The sequence below is a fragment of the Dryobates pubescens genome, chromosome 4 (genome assembly GCF_014839835.1).
Source record: "Dryobates pubescens isolate bDryPub1 chromosome 4, bDryPub1.pri, whole genome shotgun sequence".
NCBI lineage: Eukaryota > Metazoa > Chordata > Aves > Piciformes > Picidae > Dryobates > Dryobates pubescens.
The window spans coordinates 25,953,873-25,978,213 of record NC_071615.1 but is presented as its reverse complement, the minus strand read 5'-3'; the positions used below and the strand labels follow the sequence as shown (position 1 = coordinate 25,978,213).

At 47.8% G+C, this 24,341-nt stretch overlaps 2 protein-coding genes across 5 annotated transcripts in view; one reads left to right on the top strand and one right to left on the bottom strand.

Moving 5' to 3' along the window:
• Positions 1 to 4,724, top strand: part of CUL1 (cullin 1) — a 50,079-nt gene extending 45,355 nt beyond the window's left edge. The window contains exons 20-22 of the mRNA XM_054160971.1: positions 1,522 to 1,627; positions 3,104 to 3,217; positions 4,098 to 4,724. Coding sequence (XP_054016946.1) covers positions 1,522 to 1,627; positions 3,104 to 3,217; positions 4,098 to 4,178 — 301 coding nt within the window. The 3' untranslated portion in view covers positions 4,179 to 4,724. The remainder of the gene's footprint in view (positions 1 to 1,521; positions 1,628 to 3,103; positions 3,218 to 4,097) is intronic.
• A 1,566-nt stretch (positions 4,725 to 6,290) lies between these two features.
• Positions 6,291 to 24,341, bottom strand: part of EZH2 (enhancer of zeste 2 polycomb repressive complex 2 subunit) — a 43,924-nt gene continuing 25,873 nt past the window's right edge. For all 4 annotated transcript variants that reach the window (XM_054160966.1, XM_054160967.1, XM_054160969.1 and 1 more), the window contains exons 8-20: positions 23,697 to 23,860; positions 21,581 to 21,672; positions 20,206 to 20,446; positions 18,902 to 19,071; positions 18,421 to 18,515; positions 14,405 to 14,445; positions 13,184 to 13,309; positions 11,992 to 12,170; positions 9,576 to 9,671; positions 8,577 to 8,658; positions 7,531 to 7,611; positions 7,354 to 7,438; positions 6,291 to 6,655 (exon numbers count right to left, since the gene is read on the bottom strand). In XM_054160966.1, the coding sequence (XP_054016941.1) occupies positions 6,595 to 6,655; positions 7,354 to 7,438; positions 7,531 to 7,611; positions 8,577 to 8,658; positions 9,576 to 9,671; positions 11,992 to 12,170; positions 13,184 to 13,309; positions 14,405 to 14,445; positions 18,421 to 18,515; positions 18,902 to 19,071; positions 20,206 to 20,446; positions 21,581 to 21,672; positions 23,697 to 23,860 (1,513 nt within the window). In that variant the 3' untranslated portion in view covers positions 6,291 to 6,594. The remainder of the gene's footprint in view (positions 6,656 to 7,353; positions 7,439 to 7,530; positions 7,612 to 8,576; positions 8,659 to 9,575; positions 9,672 to 11,991; positions 12,171 to 13,183; positions 13,310 to 14,404; positions 14,446 to 18,420; positions 18,516 to 18,901; positions 19,072 to 20,205; positions 20,447 to 21,580; positions 21,673 to 23,696; positions 23,861 to 24,341) is intronic.

The window sequence follows — 24,341 nt, the reverse complement described above, 5'->3', positions numbered from 1 at the left end:
TGGTTTCTTGGTTCTTGTTTTGTTCTTTTAGAGTTTATTTCTGGTAAGAAACTATGCTGGCCTTGACTGAGGTGTGTGCCTTGCACTCAGCAGAATGCTCATTTTATGAGGCTCCAGGAGTGCACGGTGGCCAGCAAAGGCCAAAGCTGCTCCTCCTTGGCTCCAGCTTGTCCCTCCCAGTAACTCAGCCTGACCTCCTGACAAAAGTGAACTGCCTGCTTTCTGCCTCCTGTGTCTCTGACATCCATTTCAATGCTTAAAAGGGCAGGTTGCTGCTCTTGGGGAGGGAGAAGGTGAAAGTTAGCTGAACAAGCCTCAGAAGACATTTTAACTGTGTTGGGAGATGCTGCAAACTTTGTCTGCTGCTTTTTCCTGGGGACAGGCTGGTGACACTGTGCTCAGCAGCTTCACTGCGTGGGGCACTGGGAGCATTGCCTGTGTGGACCTCAGTGCAAGTGCAGCACCAGCAGTTACACTAATCAAAGTGGATTAATCAGCCTGCATTTTGGTGGGGTAGGAGAGGTGGGCAGCAGTGTGTTAACAAAGGAGAGTTTAGCTCAGGGACAGAAGTTGCCCCCTTTTTTATTATTTCAACCCGTGAATTTGGGCAGAGTTTGACCATGGCAAAATGTTCATCCAGCTGGAGACAAGGTGAAGAAGACCAGCAGGCTCATTATAGCACTTCAGAGCGTGTGGGGATTGGAGGAGTTAATCAGCATGATTTTCAGTAGCTTTTATTGCCTGCTTTAGCCAGCACTGCTTTCAGCACTCTGTGTTTCAAGCTGTGGTGACTGTTTATCAAGCTTACCAGAGCATGGACATAAACACACATAAATCCAGTGAGGAGTTCAGTGCTTCCTGAAGATAACATCTCAAGTGCAAGAAGCATTTTAAAACCTTTCCCTGTACTTCACTCTCTGGGGTGCTTGGTGTCATGGTTTAGTTGATTAGATAGTGTTAGGTGATAGGTTGTACTCGATGATCTCAAAGGTCTTTTCCAACCTGGTTTCATTTATTCTATTCTATTCTATTCTATTCTATTCTATTCTATTCTATTCTATTCTATTCTATTCTATTCTATTCTATTCTATTCTATTCTATTCTATTCTATTCTATTCTATTCCTGTTTTCTCCCCTCCTTGACCAATAATTAAAGGTTAGAGAATTCATGGTTGGTGAGGTTAATGTGGGGGTGGAAAGAGCTCAGCATCACTGCACTGTGTGGCTTGATGGGTCCCAGTTTGTGACACACAGAACTGGTGAAAAAATGAGATCCCCTCTCCACTGCAGCATTTCCCAGTGGGGCCAGCAGGCTCATTCAGCTGGTGACACAGTACCTGGTCTTGAGAACACTCACCTATGCTAGTTGTAAATAGCTGTGGTGGGGTGGCATTTACTTTGGCATTGGGTTTAGTTTGCTGTTTGTAGCGGGGGGAGGTTTGGTGGGGGGGTGTTTGTAAGCAGGCTAGTTGCTTTATTAATAAATAATGGATTAAAAATAACACCTGTTTCTCTTTGCAGCAAAAAGTTAAGGGTCAACATCAATGTGCCAATGAAGACTGAACAGAAGCAGGAGCAGGAAACTACACATAAAAATATAGAGGAAGATAGGAAACTACTGATCCAGGTGACTTGTCTAGCAGAACACTGCTGGGCTATCAACTTAGACCTGCAGCTGTGTGACCCTTCAATGAAGTTCCCTGGGGTTGTCTTGTATCAACATGCCATTGCAGAACACTCTGGGGGAGCTAAAATGTATCTACAGCGTTCTTAAAGGTGTTTGGATTCTGAAACACAACAGGGAGAAAGGTGTGTTAGGATGGGGAGTTGTAGAGGCTCCAAGCCTGGAGAAGTGTTCAAGGCCAGGTTGGATGGGGCCTGGAGCAAGCTGGGCTAGTGGAAGATGGCCCTCCCTATGGCAGGGGGTTGGAATGAGAGGATCTTTACCCATTCTATGAGTCTGTGGCACTGTTCATCCTGTTCTACCATCATGTAGATGGCTGTAGCATTTCATGGATGCACAACTCAGCAGTTCTGGAGTGAAGACTCAGTAGCATGAAGTTATCAGTGCTTACACAGAATCACAGACTGGGGGTAAAAGGAACTCTGGAGATCTAGTTCCAACCCTCTGCCATGGGCAGGGTCACCCACAGCAGGCTGCCCAGGATCACAACGTCCTGGCGAGTTTGGAATCTTTCCAGAGAAGGAGACTCCACAGCCCCTCTGGGCAGCCTGCTGCAGAGCTCCAGCACCCTCACACCAAAGTAGCTTTCCTTGTGTTTAGATGAAACTTCTGGGTTCTGCCACATGTCCTATCAATGGGCAATGCCGAGAAGAGTCTAGCCCCATCCTCTTGCCCCCTACCCTCTAGCTCTTGCTGAGCATTGAGAAGATTCCCTCTCAGGCTGCTCTTCTCCAGGCTAAATAGCCTCAGGGCTTTCAGCCTTTCCTCCTCACAGCAATGCTCCAGGGCCCTCAGCGTCTTTGTGTTCTCTCCATGACTGTCTGCAGTAGTTTCCTGTCCCTTTTGAACTGGGGAGCCCAGAACTGGACACAATACATCAGATGTAGCCTCATTTATGGCAGAGTAGCATGGAAGAAGAACCTCCCCCAGTCTTCTTTATGCATCCCAGGCTTTCCTGTCAGCTTTAGGAGAATCTTATTACTAAGTCTTTTAGTGATGTCATTTCAAATCTACTTGAGAAGCAAAGGAGCAGGGAAGGAAATTCCAATGTACTACCAGGAGAGTGTGGCAGTAAAGTGAAATATGTAACCGAGGTTTTGTGCTCTTTGAGTGGTTTCATGTTGCTCTTGGTCCTAGTGGGTGCTATTGTTAGCACTGCTTGTAAGCAGAGTAGTTCCCAATTTATGTGTCTCCCTGTGTCCAAACCCTTTCTGCTGACTGCTGCTACACAGAACTGGAGCTCTGAGAGCTTTACAGTGGTTGGCATTTGTAGGCAGGCTTCTGCCCACCTGCTTCTGAGGTCTGCTGCAATGATGGTTTTGCACCAGCAGGCCTCATCTGCCAGGGCAATAAAATGGCTTTATCCAGAAGGACAAGGAGTCAGCTCCTAAGGCACACCTCTCTGACTTTGCTGTGCAGGCTGCTATTGTGAGAATCATGAAAATGAGGAAGGTTCTAAAACACCAGCAACTGCTCGGAGAAGTGCTAACACAGCTGTCCTCAAGGTTCAAGCCACGAGTTCCAGTCATTAAGGTATGTGAGAACCACATCTCCGAACCCATGTTCCAGGAGGTGAGAGACAAAAAGCACACTTCTGAATTCAAAAGGGGAGCTGAGGAGATGGGATGGGTAAGGAGGGGTTGTAAATAAGTAGGAAATACTTTAATCACCAGTACTGCTATAGGGTAACATGCATGTTTCGTACGGTTGGCAGTGGTAAAATAGCAACTTGATGGCATCTTCAGTGCCAGCTCACAGCAGCCTCTGCTCCAGGCTCCCCTCTTGTTCCTGGTTTTCCAGCTGTGGGAGTATCACTGCTTGTGAGCCACCTCCCTCACTAGAATAGTTTCCCCCTCCCTCCTAGAACAGCAGTGTTGGGATGGGGGGCATTGTGCAGAACTCATCACTTCTAAGTGGTCTTACCAGTGACTTTTACATCCACCAGGCAGTGGAGAGCAACTGCACAGAACTGGCACCAGTGATGGAAGTGCTGCTCCCAGTCAGGTTGTGAAGCAGGCAGCCAGTTACTGTCATTAGTAACCTTACAGTAAGCAGCTTGGTTTAGGTCTTCATTGGCTTGCAATGGAGTTGCTCAGCACACTGAGCAGTTACTCTCCCAGTCTCTGCTCTGTATGGTGCAGTTTGGTGGGGTATCATAGAATGGTAGGAGCTGGAAGGGACCTCTGGATATCATCTAGTCCAACCCCCCTGTCAGAGCAGGACCATCTTGCATAGGTCCCAGAGGATGCAGGTGGGTAATGAGGTACCCTGCTGGGATAGGGTCAGAAACAGGAGAGCGATGGTCTGTGCCCTTCACCTGATCCCATCCTCTGCCTGCCCTGGATATTGGGTGGCCAAAAGCCTTCCAGGTGGTAGCCCTGCATCCTCCTGTTCACCTGTGTTTGTCCCACAGAAATGCATCGACATTCTGATTGAGAAGGAGTACTTGGAGCGTGTGGATGGGGAGAAGGACACCTACAGTTACCTGGCTTAACGTTTTCCTTAGCAATGACTTGACTGTGTGACGCCCAGCGACTAGGTATGTGACGGGAAGAACCAACGCCACCGAACTTCATAGCAGCCACCCTGCTGCCATTTGGACCTCCCTTTTTACTGACTGAGACCAGGACTCCCATCAGCCAGTCTCAGGCTTACATCAGAACTGCTCAGGATTGATACATTTCAAGTATGTAAATACGGACACCGATGCCATTTAACCTAATTTAAGAAGAGAGAGGAACCAAAACCCTTCTCCTCCCAGGGTTGCATGCTACTGCATCTAAATCAATACATTGGCTAGAGCTGAAATGTTTGGCAGCACTTGGAGAGCGAGTCTGAATGGAGCCATGTGTACTCTGCTATGAAACCCCATTTGTATAGTGTGTTTCATTTTTTAATGTGTGATAAATAAAACAAAGGAATTAAAAAGGTTTCTGTACAAGTCGCAGCTGGTTTTATCGTTTTGAGTTTCACGACTTTAACCTTTCTAAATGTAAATAAAGAGGTATAATGGTTATGAGAGCCAGAGAAACTCGTGTCGCTGTGCCTCTTTCTCCCTGGCTCCTGGGGCTTGCAGCAGGCTCAAGAAACCGGCACCGGGACAGGGAGTGAGCAGCACTGCGGTGAGTGCAGGTTACTGCTTTGGCAGGAGGCAGGGGCTGTGCTTTGAGCAGGATGACCGCACCAGAGAAACACCGGAGAACACTTGGAATAGAGCTGGCACTGCTTGCTCAGCTGAAACTGGAGCTGGTTTTAATGGTGCACTGTAAAATGCATCACCTTTACTTAAGGGCTGCCCTGACTAACTTGGGCTTTGGGCTGCCCTTTACTTTGACTGGAACAGAAAACTGAGTATGATCCTAAAGGTGAGTCCTGAAATGTGAGCTGTGATGGGAATTAAAACTCTGGAGTGTTGCTATGTCTGTATCCCTTGATCAGGTTTAGTTCTGTTCTTTTCAGGGTGTTTGGTGTTTGTTACACATCTGTGAAATGGGCCTTGGCTGCCACAGCAGCGTTTGCCCAGTGGCAGGGCAATGGACACAACCTGGAATGCAGGAAGAATTTCTTTGCTGTGAGGGTGATGGAGCCCTGGAGCAGGCTGCTCAGGCAGGTTGTGGAGTCTCCTCTGGAGATTTCACCACCCCCTGGGCATTGTGATCATCGGCAACCTGCTGCAGGTGACCCTGTTATAGCCTGGGGGTTGAACTGGATGAGCTCCAGAGGTCCCTTCCAACCCCCACCATGCTGGGACTCTGTCCTTGTCTGTGTTATTTCCATGCTGAGTGAACAGTGAAGAGAGCTCTGGCACCTGAAGCTAACAGGCAGCTACAAGCAAACCTTACACATTCACAGAATGGTTTGGCTTGGAAGGGACCTTAAAGATCATCTAGTTTATCCCCTCTGCCATGGGCAGGGACACCTTCCACTAGACCCGCTTGCTCTTGACCTCATCTAACCTGGCCTTGAACACTTCCTGGCTTGGTGCCTCATACCACAACTGTCTGGACAGTCAGGTTTGTGCCAGAAATTGCAGCTGGTCTGTTTGGGTTTGGGTTTTTCTTGAAGGGAGACCCTTTTCCCCTCCCACTGAATGCTAATGGACAGAAATACAACTTCAGTGCAGCTGCTACAGACAGACGTGAGGTTGGCTGCAGAGATTCTAAACTGTAGCCATCACTTCAGCAAATGTGCCTGAAGCTTCCTACCAAGGGTTTATTAGGAAAACTTTCTTCCTTGCAAGAGTTGTTAGGCACTGGAACAGGCTCCCCAGGGAGGTGGTCAGTCACCATCCCTGGAGGTGTTCTAGAAACCTGTGGGCATGGTCCACAGGGACATGGTTTAGTGGCCATGTTGGCAGTGGGTGACAGACTCTATGATCGTAGAGGGCTTGTCCAGCCTAAACAGTTCTATGATTCATGAGAGCTGCACGACCAAGAGTTGTACCTTGGTGCTTCATGCTGAAGTTCATATGCAGCCTGAGGTCTCCTACCCTGTTTACACCTTCACATGAATCTTTCTTAGATGTGGCCTGAACCAAGGGAAGTGGATGTGTGTGGAGTTACAGGACCCATTGCCCTTGCTTTCCTGCCCTGGCTGACACAAAGCCCCGGCTCGCTCACAGTGAAAATGAAGAAGTTCAAGTATCCTTTATTCAAGGTTGAAAAATGTACCACACCCTTATTGCAAAAGTTCATCGGTACAAAACACTTTGCAGCTGGTGAGAAGGCAATAAAAAGTTGGTTTGTTTCTTGTCAAACTTTGTTACTATAAATTAACTGTTACAGTACTTTGCAAATACAGGCTTTCAAATTGCATCGCTCGTCAGCGCTCGGAACTTGCCCACAGTACTCGAAATTCCTGAAGATAAGGCAGCTGTTTGTTTCTTTCTTTAAAAGAGGAGGTAGCTGGTGTCAAGGGATTTCCATTTCTCTTTCAATGCCCACGTACTTGAGGGCATCAGCTTGGCTATATCTGAAATTAAAACCAGAACCCCCCAGGTGAGAAGCCGTGCTGCTGGCCCTGGCAGCCTGCTCTGACGGGGCAGCACTCTCAGACTTCTTTCCCCAGTGTTCCCTCACAAGCTGGGGCCTTTAGTCCTGGTGGGAATCATAGAACACTGACTGCCCCAAAACCTGCTTGCAGGGGAGCGACCAAGAGGGAGCAAAATGCTGACAGCTCCCTTGTTTTGCCTTGGCTCTCACAATGCTGAAGTTCAGCTTAGCTAGAGGAAAGCAGCTGCACTTGCCAGGGCTGGCTGAGGCAGTGTCCTCACCAGACAGCTGACTTTCTTCACTTGAGGGGAAAGATTGAGAAAACAGCATCACCACAGCCCTACAAGCCCTCCTCTGTAGTAACACAGGAACGCCTCTTGCCCATTTCTGAGTGATGGGGGAGACAACCCACCCTGGTCCCTAGTTAGCCCCACCAGATAAAAGTTTAACATGCAGGTCTGTCCCCAGCTGTCACCGAACCTTCCCTCTACAAGCTGCAGTTCTAAGTTTGCAGGGTCCTTACCCTGCTGCTTTGCTCAAGTCAGTCTGACTATGGCTTAAAACCCAAATGCCAGGGGCTCTGAGCTCCTCAGCTGGGGGGGAGGAGACAGGCACAGCCCCCGAGCTAACAGCTAACCAGACCATGCCAGGGAGGGGTAACAAAAGCCATCTGCCCACCTGTAGTCAAAGAACAGTTCTTCACCAGTCTGAATGGCTCTTTTAGCAAAGATTCCTATCCTGTGGTCGCCATTAACCATCATCACTGTTGGGAAGAACCTGCGTTAGCAAGAGGCTGCAGCACCAGCCCTGCAGCACCACCTCCCGCCCCACCAGCCCCGCCAGTGCAGCGCTTACCTTTTGCATAGCAGTTGGGATTTACTGAATGGTTTGCAAATCGGATTTTGTTGCCCTTGCGTGTTGCATCAACCACAAAATCTGAAGGGGGGGAAGAAAAACAACAAACCCCACAGGTGATGGAGAGGTCACCTAGGAAACAGCTTTTGTGTTTAACCCCCAGTGTGCTTGGGTTGGAGTGGCTGGCAAAGATAACTGCCCAGCTCCCCCCCCAAGGAAGGGCTGGCTCTGGTTTCTGGAGGGCTCCAAATACTCCTGGCTGCCCCACAGCGACCTTGCATTTACCTTCTGCCACAGCAGCACTGCCCTGCCTTCTCCTTTGGAGCTTCCCTGCCTTTACTTCCCAGGGACAAGCTCCATGAGCACACCGAGGGCAATGCTGACCGAACAGCTTTAACTCCTTTCCAATCTTTCCTGCTGCTCCACACCTGACACGCTGCAGGCTGGGTTTTCCTCTTTGCCACACCTCTGTGCTGGCATGGCCCACTCACTCCCCACAGAGCTACCATCAGACCTCACTCCTAATTTAAATAAATAAATATTTAAAAGCTAATGAAACTGTTCCAGGCAATTCCCAGTGAGCCTTTTACATTCTTTGGGCTGCCTGACTTGGTGCTTGCACAGCATTTTACTCCATTAATTCTACTTCTACTCAGCTCATCATGGCTGGTCCCAGGCTCTGTGGCTGCTCTCTAGCTGACTGGCACCTAGGGAACAAAATAAGCACCGGCTCTCAAGACTGGGCATCCACAGGCTGCTGGGAAAGGATGAGCTGAGGAAAATTCCTAACCCCTCCCTGCAGCCTGCAAACAAAGAGGGCTGCCCAAACCTGCCAGAGCCCCGGAGCAGGCTGCCCAGAGAGGCTGTGGAGTCTCCTCTGGAGGTATTCCAAACCCATCTGGACATTGTGATCCTGGGCAAACTGCTGTGGGTGACTGCTTCAGCAGGGGAGGTGGACTGGATGATCCCCAGAGGGGCCTGCTAACCCCACCACCTGTGGGATGTGTGCTGCTGCTGGGGCAGGGCTGTGAGGTGTGGGTCCGTACCGTTGTTCAAGTTGAAGAGAAAGCTGCACATGTATTTGTCATACACTTTGCCTCTTCTGTCTGCCTCATCCTGAGAAATAATCTGGAAGAAAGAGCACTTGTGAAAGAGAGCAAGAGAGCTCCTCTTCCCTCTTCTGTCCATACCAGCTTAAGGTCCCAAACCCCAGGGGAGACCTCACTGCTCTGTACAATCCCCTGAATGGAGTGAGGTGGGGGTCAGGATCTTCTCCCTACTATCAGGTGACAGATTGAGAGGGAATGGCCTGAAATTGTGCCAGGGGAGGTTTAGGTTGGAGATTGGGAAAAACTTCTTTGTTGCAAGAGTGGTTAGGCATTGGGACAGGCTGCCCAGGAGGGTGGTGGAGTCACCATCCCTGGAGGTACTCCAAGAAATGTGCTGATATGGCACCTGGACATGGGACATGGTTTAATGGCCATGGTTGATGGTTGGGCTTGATGACCTCACAGGGGCTTTTCCAGCCTAAACGGTTCTATGATTCTATGACCTCTGAAAGAAAGGTAGGGCTTTTATTCTCTGGGGCTGAAAATATTCAGGGCAAAAAGCTCCATTTTCAGGGAGCCTCCAGTGCTCATCAATGGCCCCTGGTTTGCTCTGAGCATAAAGAAGTTCTTGGAGAGCAGAAGGAAAGCAGGAGTCAGTTCTCACAAGGGAGGCTGCACTCCCAACGCAGGGGTTCACTGTGACAGAATTTAACTTGGAGGAAGCCTGCTGAATTTTAGTGCTCTCCTACATGGCTCTGCACAGAATTCTAGGCACGTCTGCACTGAAGTCCCCTCCAGGGCCAAACGACCACTCCAGCCTCTTGCTCTTGCAAGGAACCTCATTTTTGGTGGCACTGCAGCCATCTGGCTGCTGGGTTTGGAGCCTCTGGCAGCAGCAGCTGTACCTTAGCTGGTCACACCTCTCTGCCTCAACGTGACACACAGCTCCAACACATGACTTCACCAACTCAGCTGACCAGTGCTCTCCACCCTTACCTCACCACAGTACTCAGAGATGAATTCATTCTTCTGCACAGGATCTTTGATGAAAATTCCCCAGCCTGCCACGTCTGAAGGTGCCAACAGCAAGTGCTGGGAGAGAGAAAAAAGGACCATTGAGACATACCTGGCTCAGATTTGGGGTGGGCTGTTTAGTTGGTTGGTTGGGTTTTAATTGCCTCACTTAATGAAATGTGCAAACGCCAACTCCTGTCTTCTTCAAACACCCACTAAAATCCCAGCTTGTGGGTCAGCAGTCGTATGGGAGAGACAAACCACATGAGGCACTTGCAACCTAACACAAATTTTAGTTCAAGCTTGAAATAAGAGTGTCCTGGTTTAACCCCAGCCCACAGCCAAGCACCACGCAGCTGCTCCTCTGCTCCCAGTGGAGATGAGAATCACAGAATGGTTTGGGTTGGAAGGGACCTTAAAGATCATCTAGTTCCAACTCCCCTGCCTTGGGCAGGGACACTAGACCAGTTTGCTCAAGGCCTCATCCAACCTGGCCCTGCATCCACAACTTCCCCAGGCAACCTTTTCCAGTGTCTCACCACCCTCTTTCTTCCTAAGCACAGTTTCATAACTGAAGTAAAATATAATCAGCATCATAATGAAGAGAACAAAAAGAAAGAGAAATAAAACCCAAGGCAAGCAGTTCTCACCACCCACTCATCTGCCCCTCCCAGCTTATATGCTGTATGGAATATCCCCATTGCTACTTGGGGACAGGTGTCCTGTCCATGCTCCCTCCCAGCTTCCTGAGCACCTCCTGGCTGGCAGAGCATGGGAAACTGAACCCCCCCCCCCTTAACTTAGGATAAGTGCTGCTCAGCAACAACCCAAACATCAGCGTGTTATCGATGCTCTTCTCATACAGAACCCAAAACATGGCACTGAACCAGCTGTCAGGGAGAAAATTAACTCTGCTCCAGCTGAAACCAGGACAGGATGTTATATAAAAACACACAGTGGGGATTTCAAACCTGAAGGGCCTGCAGACAAGTGCTGATCAGCTCAGTGCTTGGCTGAGAATAGTCAACCAGATCCTGCACAAGCTGTGTGTTAGAATCAACACCTGAACCAAACTTGCTTATGCTGATGTAGGGGAAGGCTGAGGAGTTAATGCTTCAAAGAGCAGCCTGTGATGCAGATCTCAAGCAAAGCCTGACCAGGGAAATTCCTTGAAAGGGACCCCACTGATCATCTGGTCCAAGCTTTCTAGCTGACAGTTCAGTTGAAAGGAGATGGCCCAGCACCTGCCAAGCTGAGCCTTAAAACTGTCCAGTGTAGGGAATCCACTGCTTCCCTTGGGAGATGATTCCAATGGACTTGGCTGTTCTCACGGCAAACATTTTTCTTCCAGAGTCCAATGGGAATCTCCCCAGCAGTAACCTGTACCCATCACCCTTTATCTTTACCAGGGGACTCCTTGTAAGAAGGGAGTCTCCATGGTCCTGGTAGCCACCCTTAATGTACTGGTACATGGTAACAAGGTCCCCCTAAGCCTTCTCTCCTCACGGCTGAACAGACCCAGATCTCTCAACCTTTCCTCATACAGCAGCTCCTCCAGCCCTCTCTTCATTCTTGTGGCCCTTCTATGGACACTGCATCTTTTTTGTACAGCAGGGACCAAAACTTCACACAGTGCTGCAGGTGTGGGCTGACCAATGCTGGGCAGAGTGGGAAAAGAGCTGTTCTACTGCAGTGCTCCACAGCAAACACCAGCTCCTTGGGCATAACCACACAGAGATTAGCAGCGCCTAGACTCAAGTGGCCTGACAATAGCTTCCCTTCCTGCTCTTGTGCCATTTGACAGCACCAAGGCCAAGAAATACAGGTCTCCTCTGAGCCTCCTTTTCTCCAGGCTAAACAACCCCAGCTCCTTTAGCCTCTCCCCATAGGGCTTGTGCTCGAGACCTCTCACCTATGAGGAGAGGCTAAGGGAGCTAGGGTTGTTTAGCCTGGAGAAGAGGAGGCTCAGGGGAGACTTTATTGCTCTCTACAGCTACCTGAAGGGAGGCTGTAGCCAGGTGGGGGTTGGTCTCTTCTCCCAGGCAACCAGCACCAGAACAAGAGGACACAGTCTCAAGCTGTGCCAGGGGAGGTTTAGGCTCAAGGTGAAGAGAAAGTTCTTCACAGAAAGACTAATTGGTCATTGGGATGTGCTGCCCAGAGAGGTGGTGGAGTCACTGTCCCTGGAGGTGTTCAAGAGGGGACTGGATGGGGCACTTGGTGCCATGGTTTAGTAGTCATGAGGTGTTGGGTGACAGGTTGGATTTGATGATCTTTGAGGTCTTTTCCTTATTGATTCTATGATTCCATGATTCTAAATTCCTTTCCCCAGTGGGAAGATGCAATCCCACCTCACACCCAAGGCAGCAGGCTGGAGATGGTGTAACTGCCCACCTACCTTTTTGGATCCTCTCTGAATGCTGCAGTTCTTGCAGGAAACATTTTTGCTGTCCCAGTGGTCAGCTGCTCCACAGGTGAGGCAGAGGTCAGGGTCGCACTCGCGCACGGCCAGGTAGCAGGGGCACTGCTTCGTGTTGCACTGCGCCTTGCAGCGACAGCCAGGGAACCTGTTCTGGCCTGCACAGGGACAGGGGAGAAGAGAAGAGGCAAGGGTGAGAACAGCAGGGTGCAAAACTGAGCCCGTGCAGGTGACAGCGCAGCAGACTATCTGGTGCCCGTGGAGGACATTTGGAAGTACTGTGTGGGAATTCTTCCCCAGCTTTACTTTGGTCTGCTGCAGCTTCCAGCCTGAGCAGTGTGCCTGGCTTCATTTAGTGGCTAGTGAAGAGTCAACAATTCAGCTGAGCATGCAATCCCTCCCCACAGACTTGTTTTGCTTGAAAAAGACCTTCAAGATCAGCCTGTCCAACTGCTATCCAACTCCACCAAATCTGGGTCTAGACCATGTCCCTCACCACATCTTTGAAACACCTCCAAGGATGGGGATTCAACCACTTCCCTGGGGAGTCTGTTCCAGTCTTTGAGAACCCTTTCAGTCAAAAATTTCTTCTAAAGTCCAACCTAAACCTGCCCTGGTACAACTTGAGGCTCTTTCTTCCCAGCCCATCACTTGTTACTAGGGAGAACAGACCATCCCCCACCTGTCTCCAACCCCCTTTCAGGAAGTTGTAGAGAGCAATGAAGTCTCCCCCCAGCCTCCTCTTCTCCAGACTGAGCAACCCCAGTTCCTTCAGCCACTCCTCACCAGACCTGTTCTGCAGACCCTTCACCAGCTTTGTTGCCCTTCTTGAAAACCTCTCCAGCACTTCAATGTCTTTCCTGGATGGAGGGCCCCAGAACTGACCCCAGCACTCGTGGTGTGGCCTCACCGGTGCTGAGTCCAGTGGGACAATCCCTTCCTTACTCCTGCTGATACAGGCTAGGACGCTGGTGGCCTTCTTGGCCACCTGGGCACAGTGCTGGTTCTCATACCATTTGACACTTAAACTGAACACGTTCTCCCTCCTCACTCCAACACAATTTATTCCTCCTGCAAACACTACCAGCAGCACACACAGGCTGCTAGTACAGAGCTGGGGGCTGGGACAGTGAAAGAAACTTAGGAGATAGCTTCTAAGTGTTTTACTTACATTCTGAGCTGCACTGGCAGAACTTCTCACAGAAGTTCTGGGCAATGACACATGGGCAGGAGCTATCACAAGGCTGCCGGGGATGATCACATGGCTGGTAGTTGTAAACATGATTGGATGAACCATCTGAGTGAAAAGAGCAACATTTTGTCAAGCTGAAAGGCACAGACAAACAGTGTCCAGTTCCCTCTTGACATCAGAAATTCTCCTTGTTGCCAGTTAACTAAGAACCCCCTGAGAATCAACTGAGAAAACCAACAAACCCCAAAGCTATGATGAGCGGGGTGAAAAGCCCCACAGACACCAAAGCAGGGCTGTAACATCAGCATGAGCTGCTGCCTCCTCCCCCCTAGTGTGCTTCACTGCTTGGAGCATTCAGAGCTGGACACTTTGTACTGTGGAACACCGAGGAATGAGACAGCAATGGTATAATTTCCTGTCTGAGCATCCTCTGGAGCATCACTGGTGTCAGTCAGCAAAGTCACATCTGCTCAAACACCCACTCTGGAGCAACAGTCAGCTTTCAAGCAGATAAGGCTGGCAAAATAACAGCTGGTCACTATACTACTGTGCTTTCCCAGGTCAATTTTCCAACATGGACAGCACCAACATCTTGTAGGCAGGGAGAGACTCTGAGGGACAAGTTTTGAGCTTGACCTGCAGAGCAGCTAGGAGAACTTGGTGTTAGGTACATTGTATTTACTGCTAAGCCTCCTGAGCTCATGTTGGGTTTGCTTGGCTTCCTTACAACGCTCAAGTTAGCAAGGGGCAACCAAAAAGGAGAGAGACACAAACTGACCAATTATTTATGTTGCTGCAAGTCCCAAGCACCCTCAACCAATTTTCAGATGACAACAGGCTAAAATAAGCTGGTTTTAACCCACCCACATGCTGTTCTTTACTACTGTTCATGCAATTTTGTGCTGTGCTTCTGTGAGGCCATACTGAGAAGACTGCAAATCCAACCTCCTTCCCTTTCCATTGAATTATGAGGAGCTCGTCCAGCCAGGTAAATCAAACAGCACCTCTTGTCCCTGCAGCACCTGCAGTGAGAGCTTACTTTGTGCCTTTTGATTCCCCCTCTAATTTCCAGCTCCCCAAGGCAGGCAGAGCATGGCCTGACATTACCAAAAAGACCAACCCCAAAGCAGAAAACAACAACAAAAAGCAACAGTAGGATCTTAGAAGTTGAGGACATAAACGGAATGGAAAGATGCTAACCCTTTTTCAGCTGTATCTTTCTGCAATGAGCAGCCCACAACCTGCAAAAAACACAGAACAGAAGAAGGTTGACAGGAACTCCTCCTGCAGTGGGGCTGTGAGAGGCGGCCGCGGCCGGCACCCAGGCTGACTGAAAACAGGGCAGGATTCGGCAGCAAGGCAGGAGGGCCTGCAGCAGAACCACCCTTGCCCAGGCTCCTGGAGCTGACAAGCTCTGAGGGCTGCTCCCACCCCCTCCCCATGCCATTCCTCTTGGCCCAGCAGCCCCCACCCAGTCCAGGCTACAGAGAGGTTTCAATTCAGATGTCCTCAAAGGAAAATCTGCAAAGAGCAGGCTGCTGGAGCTGCTTCTAGCAGGCTGAAGCAGCAGCAGGAGGAAGGATACGGTGCTGCAGACATGGAGGGACACATCTAAGTAGGGGGGTGAAGGTCTGTCACCTGCTTAGGATCATAGAATAGAATCACAGAATCAGTTCAGCTGGATGACCCTCAAGATCACCAAGTCCAACCATTCTCTAACTCCACCACAGCTGGTGCTAAACCCTGTCCCCCCGCACCACATCTCTGCCTCTTGGAAACACCTCCAGGGGTGAGGACTCAAACCACCTCCCTGGGCAGCCTGTTCCAGTGTCTGAGAACCCTTCCAGTCAAGAAGTTTCTTCTACTATCCATACTAATGTCTTCACTGGACTTGGCCCCAGTACCACACTGGTGGTCTACAGATCACAGCCAGGTGTTCCCCTTCATCTGAGCTCCAAGTATACAACAAGAGATCACATCTGGCACAGCCACATAGGTCTCACTATTTCTTCTGGCTGGACAGGGTTTTCCCCAGTTTGTTCTCACTGGTGTTAACCGTGCTAAGCCTTGTGCTTTTCCCTCCTCCTTCACATTCTAGATGCCTTTTTCTTATGTTCTTGTAGCTTTCCTTCAGCATTCTCTTCCTCAGTTAGCTCAGCTAAGCACTGCCTTTGCAAGAAGTGATGGTTTGGTGGAGTGGAGGTGGTGGATTTCTGTAAGAACATCATGCTTTTGGTTGTCATAAGGTTGAGTCATCATGCATTAAAGTTCTTCCAGGTTACAACTACCCCTTTTAAGTATCTGTTTCAGACTGGAACTCTTTGGGCAGGAAATGTCTATTATCCCATGAGTAGCTGTGGCAGAAGCAATGCAGCAAAACCACCAGTCTGGACCTTAGGTAGCAGAAGGAAAACCAGACTTAAAACTTCACTAGCCATAAAATTAAAGGAGAAATCAATGGGTTTAAGGTTTTTCCCAATTCCATGTGCTTTAGCCAGCACGTGAATTACAGTGAACAAACAAAAACTAGATGAAGGATTTTCAAAGTTTGTACTTCTTGGGCTTTCTTAGTACATCCCAGAGCAACATGAGGAGAATATGGGAGAAGACTCATTTCCTGGGCAAATAATACCCATATTTCATCTCACTGCTCTCTACAACTCCCTCAAAGGAGGCTGAGGCAGGTGAGGGTTGGTTCTTTTCACAGGCAGCAAGTGACAGGACAAGAAGAAACAGCCTCAGCTTGTGCCAGGGGAGGTTCAGGTTGGATATTAGGAAAAAGTTCTTCAGACAAAGAGTTCCCAGGCCCTGGAACAGGTTGCCCAAGGAGGTGGTGAATTCACCATCCCTGGAAGTATGTAAAAAAGGCATGGATGTGGTGCTGAGTGATGTGGAGCGGTTTAGCAGTAGTGGTGGGATTGTGAGCTGCAGGTGAGCAGCTGGACTTGATGATTTCAAAAGTCTCTTCCAACCTCAGCAGTTCAGTGATTCTCTGATTCATGCCCATCCTTTCTGTGCACATTTACTTGGCAGGCCAAAAGGCTGGTGGGCACAGGCCCTAGCAACTTGGAGAGCTGCCCTCCCTCCAGTGAACACAATACTCCGAAGTTTGCACTCTGAAAGAGTATCTCTGCCTGTAACTACTTCAGGTGGATTTTTTAGCTGCTACTCCTGTTGGCCACCCACCACACCCAGCAGCTTTTGGTGAGTAAGATCCTCTGTGCAATTGGCCTCTCAAAACCTTACTCTGCCTCAATGTTAAGTGCTCAACAGCATTTCTCACGAGCATCTGAAGGAACCCATTGGAGTTGGAAAGCCAGAGGGAGACTCCTCCAAGTCAGTGAAGTTAAGGAGAACCCCAAGAACGTCAGGGCTGTCATAAATGGATGAAGCTCCTATTAAAGATTCCAGAAGAAAGGCTACCAGCATCTGTTTGTGAATTCTGAGATGCTGATGCTTTGCAAGAAGACAGCTCCCAAAGCACTGAAAGTAGTGCAAGTTGTGACTTGAGTTACTCTAATGCACATCACAATACTTTTTGTTTTGTCTAGCTGGCATTCAGCAAATAGAACACTTGGGTTTGAAGAATTCTTTCACAGAAGCATGTCTCTCAATCCAAGACAATAAGGACCTAATAGCATAGAATCATTTCAGCTGGAAAAGGGCTTTAAGACCATCAAGTCCAACCACTCTAACTCTCCCAAGGCTGGTGCTAAACCATGTCCCTCAGCACCGCATCTCTGCCTCTTTGAAACACCTCTTTGGTGGACTTCGACACCAGACTTGGTGGACTCAAATAGTGGTTGGACTCAATGACTTTGAAGGTCTATGGTTCTGTGTAAGAGTACATGCTTTTATTAATTTGGAAAAAGAACTCAAAGCAAAACCATCTCCAAGCTCCTCCAAAATGATGTTTCGACCTGCTCACAACACAATGTATTTCAGCTGCAGAATGCAGTTGAGCTCTCCAGCTGCTCTTTTCAAATATGATGTGGTGACACCATTTTTGTGGCTATCTGCTGGAATCTGAAAGCAAGCTGATTCCCATCGGCACATTCCAAACCTGCACTGTGGCTAATAACTGCAGATCTGAGCAGCCAAACCCACCACACGCCCAAAACAGCTTCAAAGCTGTGCCAAAAGCATTAAAATAAATCAACAGGTTTTTGCTAGAAACAGAATCACTTCCAGATGCTCACAGAATCTCCTCCTAGCTCACGCTGGCTGCCTCTGTACCACAAAGCTGAAACAGTCTACTCCATGTCAGCAGTATCTGGGAGCCTGTACCAGGAATGTCACTAAGCCTGGAAATAGTAATATACTTGAGAGAAGCAAGAACTGATTGGACAAGAACAAACTTGGGGGGAAAATAAGGAAATACAAAGACAGAAATAGGAAACTTTATAGCAAAAAAAAAAAGTGCACTTGTTGCTTACAGAGGGAAAAAACCAACCCTGTTCTTGCTAATTTTCAGTCATTTTTTTGTCTCCTATGTTCTTATCCCTGGGAACAAAAATAATCAGCACAGAGTCACACTTTTCAAACTTCAGCCTGCTCAAAGCAAAATGCATTTCACTGACAGATGGTAGCCACCAAGTTTCTAATTTCAACAGAAATTGTTTCAGGGGGACTCTGGGGCTCCAGCAAAAAGCTGGAATTTGTTCTTCACTGCAGCAAATTAAAACAATGAATTGTTAGGCTCAGTTTTTCAAGTTCTAGCTGCTAATGAAACAGAAGAGCTACAAAGGAATAGCTTCTCTCGAAGGAAAAAAAACCAGGCAATGCCCCTGGTTTGCTACATTTTTGCTTATTGCTATTACCAGAACACACTTCACTATAAAAACCCCAGGAGTTTTAATGTACAAAACACCCCCATTCATTACTGGATCACATTGTGATTGTAAATTTCCTGTTTACTGCTGCAAACAGAATTAGATCATAATGCCTTGACTGTTACAGCAAGCTGTGTAAGAGCACTTCTAATTTAAACTTAGTTTGACTACTTGCAGCAAGACACCTACAAGAACCTGCCAATATGAGGACAGAGGAAGAAAAGTGACCAAACACCATTTTCTTCTATTTCCTGCATATATTTGTTTCTGTTGAAAGTAAAAAAAGAAGACAGTTGCATGGCTTTTCCTCCAAAACACTTTCAGGTTTGATCTCCTGTATCTCCAATGTATTGTTAGGCTAAGGTAATTTAGTAACAGATTTACCTGTGTTTCCTTTTCTTCTTTCTGGGAGGAGTATCAACATCTTCAGCAGGGACTGGAGCAATAATACTAGATTCCTTTACTCTAAACTCATACACCTAACAACAAGAGATACCACAATACATCCACAATCAATCTCTCGCCAGTAGAAAGCTGCTCATTTGCTAAGTCAGAATGGTTTCCTCTAACCAACAACTCACAGATCATACCCAGTCACAGGCTCTTTTCAGTATGTCTAAAGTTGATTATTTTTGTCATTTAAGAACAGTTTAAGTTAAAGCTTCCTGTAAATTTGATTTTAAAAACCATTTCAAAGCTAACTATCACAGGTTTGGGGCACAAATTCTGCACCACAGCACTCTCGTGCTTGGGCAAACCAAGAGAATGACATCACTTCCCCTTGTACTAATCAACACTATTATTTCTTTGCTTCAATTTTACAAGTCAAGCAGTATCACCCTTAGTGAGCAGCTTGCCTTCTTACCTGCCTGCATGTTTTGGTCCCAATCAGTCTGGCAATTGCACAGAAGTTGTCATAGTAAGTGCCAATAAGAACTCGAAACATGGAGGCTTCTGCACCACTCCATTCCACATTCTCTGGAGGCTCAATATTTGGCTTCATCTTTATTGGTGTTTGACACCTAGAATTTGCTTCTGAGAAAAACAGTTGAGAGTGTGGTTCAGTGTGAGGCCGATTCAGGATGTTTATGGAGACCATAAAACGTCAAATTATTAACTGTAGTTCAAAATATTCCAGGGTTTTGTTGTTGTCTCCTCACCTATATGTCATAACAAAACAGCACTTTTCACAGAATCCCAGCATGGTGGGAGTTGGAAGGGACCTCTGGAGATCATTGTAGTCCAGCCCCTCTGCTAAAGCAGGGACACCCACAGCAGGCTGCCCAGGATCACAATGTCCGGGTGGTTTTGGAATCTCTCCAGAGGAGACTCCACAACCTCTCTGGGCAGCCTGCTCCAGGGCTCCAGCACCCTCAGAGCAAAGAAATTTCTCCTCCTGTTCAGATGGAACTTCCTGGGTTCCATTTTGTGTCCATGGCGCCTTGTCCTGTCACTAGGCACCACTGAAAAGAACCCAGCCCCATCTTCTTGCCCCCATACCCTCTAGCTCTTGCTGAGCACTGAGAAGATCCCCTCTCAGGATGCTCTGGTCTAGACTTAACAGCCCCAGGGCTCTAAGCCTTTCCTCCTCACAGAGATGCTCCAGGCCCCTCAGCATCTTCGAAGCCCCTGCTGGACTCTCTCCAGTAGTTCCCTGTCTCTCTTGAACTGGGGAGCCCACAACTGGACACGATACCCCAGAAGTGGCCTGACTAGGGCAGAGTACAGGGGCCGGAGAACCTGGCCACAGTTTTTTGAACGCACCCCAGGAGACCACTGGTCTTCTTGGCCACCAGAGCATACTGCTGGCTCATGGTGAACTTGCTGTCCACCAGCATTCCCAGGTCCTTCTGCATGAAGAAGCTTTCCAGTAGGTCAAACTCTAACCTTTTCACATCCCTCTTAAAGAAATGAAGAATCAGGCCACAGTAACTACGGAAAAGACTCTTTGCTTGCTAGATCTCCACTCCACACAGGAATGGAGGCAATCTGGAAATCTCCTTCTAAGGTTCTATTTGATTTAACCCACAGCAGCACTGTGGCTTTTCACTCCACTCCCCACATTCCACTACTTGGCTTCTGGGATCTCACTGCTCTACTGTTTGGGTTTTTTTCCCACCCTCTCAAGCACTGCAGCTAACTGCACACAGCAGCACTGCCCAGCCTTACCAGATGAACTGGATGTTTCATCTTTCTTCTCTTCTTCTTCCTTATCGTTGTTCTCCCCTCCAGTTTCAGTTCCAGCTTCTCTGTCACTGTCTGTGTCCTTTGATTCCAAGACATTTATGGTTGGTGTGCTGGGTCTGCTTGTGTTGTTTGGAAGCCTTCCCCTTCGGCGGCCGCCTGGGCGCTTTGGCGGTGTCTTGATACGCTCAGCGGTCAAGGCAGCTGCAAACTCCTTTGCCCCTTCCTGGACACAAACCACCACAATTGTCAGCAGAAGAATCAAAAAGTGTTTCTGCCTGTGGTCAGGCATGAGGTGGAGAACATGCTCTGCTTCCATACTCTATCACTAACTTGGCATTATCCTACAAGCCACAGAACTGTAGAATGGTTTGGGTTGGGAGGGACCTTAAAGATCATCTCCCTGACACGGGCAGGGACACCTTCCACCAGACCAATCTGCTCAAGGCCCTGTCCAACCTGCCTTTCAACACTGCCAGACTTGAAGCCTCCACAGCTTCTCTGGACAATCTGTTTCAGTTCCTCACCACTTCACAGGGAAGAGTTTCCTCCCAGGGTCTCATCTCAAACCAACTTCTTCCAGTTTGAAGCCATTAGTCCTCATCCTGTCACTCCATCCCTTTGTCAAAAGTCCCTCTCCAGCTCTCCTGTACCCTCCTTCCAATACTGGAAGGCTGATTTAAGATCTCCTTAGAGCCTTCTCTTCTCCAGGCTGAACAACTCCCTCAGCCTGTCCTCACAGCAGAGGATGCTCCAGTCCTCTGATCATCTTCATGGCCTCCTCTGGACCTGCTCCAACAGTTTGATATCATCTTCTGTTGGAGACTCCAGAACTGGACACAGTACTGCAGGTGAGGTCTCAGGAGAGTGGAGGGGCAGAATCACCTCCCTTGACCTGCTGTGCACATTGCTTTTGATGCAGCCCAGGATTATCATGGAATCATAGAATCAACAAGGTGGGAAAAGACCTCAAAGATCATCAAGTCCAACCTGTCACCCAACACCTAATGACTACTAAACCATGGCTCCAAGTGTTCAAAAATCCCTTTTTGAACACCTCCAGGGACAGTGACTCCACCACCTCCCTGAGCAGCACATTCCAATGGCTAACAACTCTTCTCTGTGAAGAACTTTATAATCTTTCTTTCCTACAAGTATCTCAGGCTACATCTTGTAGAGCTAAGAATTATTTATACTCCAGACTTTGATTTGATGCGTGGAAGTTGACTCTCCTCTTTCGCACAGACTGAAGACAACGCACTTGAGCGCACACGGCTCACAGACCTAGCATGTCCTTACTCTAAGTGTAGCTTGCTTAGTAATTCCACTTATGGAATTCCACCAGATGACATTATCTTACCAGATGTTGGTAGCAGTGAGGTCCACAGGGCTTATTGTCTAACGCTGTTTCTGTGTTCTTCCGCTTGTAGGTGTTGGGAGTTGCGTGGAATGCTGTTGGATCAAAACATCACATTTCTAAGGCAGAATGTGAAACAATACATCATACAGTACCCACAACACAAGGTATACCAAACCTCTGCCTAGTCCAGAATGAAAATGACAGTAAATAGAAAAAAACCTAACACACCCTTATCTAGTGACATCACACTTGTCACTTAAACACACAGAGAACGGCAGTTTCCTACCCACTCATCTCTACCAGCTCTCCTCCCGTGCAGTCCCTGCCTCCCAGCAGGATGTTTTCAGAGAGACTGACCTGCCTGGTTGTGCTGGAAGTCTTAGAAACTCTTCCAGACACACCTTCCTTAACTGAAATCTGGAAAAGCTGCAGCAAGGTGCCCAACAAAGCCAGTTGGAATCACAGAATCATTGAGGTTGGAAAATATCTCTGAGATCATCAAATCCAACCATTAACCCAAGATGGCCAAATCCACCACTAAAACACGTGCACATTTTTTGAACACTTCCAGGGATGGTGACTCCACCACCTCTTCCAGGGCAGCCTGCTCCAATGCCTGACCACTCCTGCAGGGAAGAAGTCTTTCCTAAAACCCAACCTAAACCTCCCCTGGTACAATTTCAGGCTATTTCCTCTCATCCTATCACTTGATACTAGGGAGGAGAGAACAACCCTCACCTCACTCCAACCTCCTGTAGAGAGCAATGAGGTCTCCCTTCAGCCTCTTCTCCTCCAGATTAAACAACCCCATGCATGCACACTCAGGGTGGAACATGCAAGCGAAGTCAAAAGAGGAAGTTAATTTGAAACAGAGAGCATCACAGTACTCAACTGCAAGCTCAAACCACTTCAGCTTGGACTCTCAGGTTCCCCTTTACATTTAACTCCATTTCTAGAAAAAAGATTGTTTCAAGAAGCAGTTCAGGATCTCCCTCTTTCTCCATGCTAATCAAACGGAAACTAACATCACTGCTAACTAGCATCATAACTCACATCACTGTTAAATCCTTCCCTCAACAGAATGGGGCAACAGGAAAGCCACTCAGTGGAAAGGATATCACAAGTTCTCAGACTCACTTGTGAAACTGTTCTTCCCATCAAAGTAAGGTGGCTAGAAAGTAACCTGAGAGAATAAAAGATAAAACTCTTCATGGGTATTTATTCTCCCTGCTGGAAAATGAAGCCAATCTGATGAACCAGGTGGTTTTTATGGAGAAATATATTCCATGCACAAACCGAGGAAGTGTTACACAGAAGTAGTGATAGAAAACTATGAGCTTTTCTTGAAGAGTATAAAAAGAGAAGTAATGTTACAGGTTAGTCCAAGCCATAAATTCTCTATGAACTCATAAAAAGAGGACACAAAAAAAACCCAGAACAGGTGCACTCAGTGTTTTGAGGTCTAGTTTTCACTACAAAATGATGTCAGAGTTGCAGAGGAACCTCTTTGTAAACCAGCTCCTCCCAGACTTGAGCCAAATCCCTTCATGGACTGACGGAGGGGTGTCATTCCCTGTTTTTCTTGGGCTGCATTTTGTACTGGTGGTATCCAAAGTTCTGGTAAAAATGTTTGCTCCACACCAAGTGTAAATTCATAATTTAACCAAAAAAAATCAGCGTGAAATTGAGGACAGTTTGAGCTGGGGCCACTTCAGGGGGCTGCATTCCCAACTGATGCTCTCTGGTCCAGCATCATCCAGCACTACTCTTTGTGTCCTGGCCACCACAACGACAATGCTCCCAGGCTCATGGTTTCCATCAGGTGCTCAAGAAACATGTGGACATAGGTGTTCAAGAACTGTGTGGACATGGCATGTGGGGACATGGTTTAATGGCCATGGTGGTGTTGGGTTGGTGGTTGGACTCAATGATCTCAGGTCTTTTCCAACCAGAACAATTCCCTGATCCTCTAAGTTGTTTTCATGAGTTTCAGCAGTATTACTGCTGTAATTTTTTCCTGCCCTTTCTTTCTTTCTGCATGGCATCTTTCAGTACTTTAAAATGTTCCTGGCTTGCAAGAAAGTAGGAGCTAGACAAGAAGACTGACTGTACTTACGATGTAGGAAGCAATCGTATTTGAAACAGCGTCTACAGAAGAGTGTGTGAAAAGAGTGCAGGCTTTGCTCCCTCTGAACAGATTTGGCATTTGGTCCATCTATGTTTGGTGTGCATTCAGGAGGAAGAGCTCCAGGAAGCTGCTGCTCAGTGAGTTCTTTGTATCTGAGGAGAAAGAAATAAGGGTTATTTATTCAGCATAAGAATAATAACAACAAATTGTTGGGTTTCATTCCAGTACCTCTGGAATGTGACAAACCAAAAAAAAAGATGTAAGGAAGAGGTGCCAGCTAGAAAGGTCATTGTGTCACTCATGTGACAAGGAATTAATTCCTTACTCATTAACAGAATTATAACATTGGTTGGGAAAGAATGCATTTGTTTTCTGCACCATCATCCCCTCATATATATTACTCACCAACTCCAAAAAGGAGACTTTTTCTTTAAGCTTTAATTCAGAGTCATCATGGTTGGAAAAGACCTCCAAGATCATCAGGTTTAACCATCAACCCAACACTGTCAAGTCCACCACTAAATCACATCCCTAATTTTACCACCTCAAAAAATAACACAAATTAAAAAGCATGTGCACTTCTGTGTTGTTTGACTAGGTGGGAGCAGCCAGTTTCCTTCAAGTATCACTTCT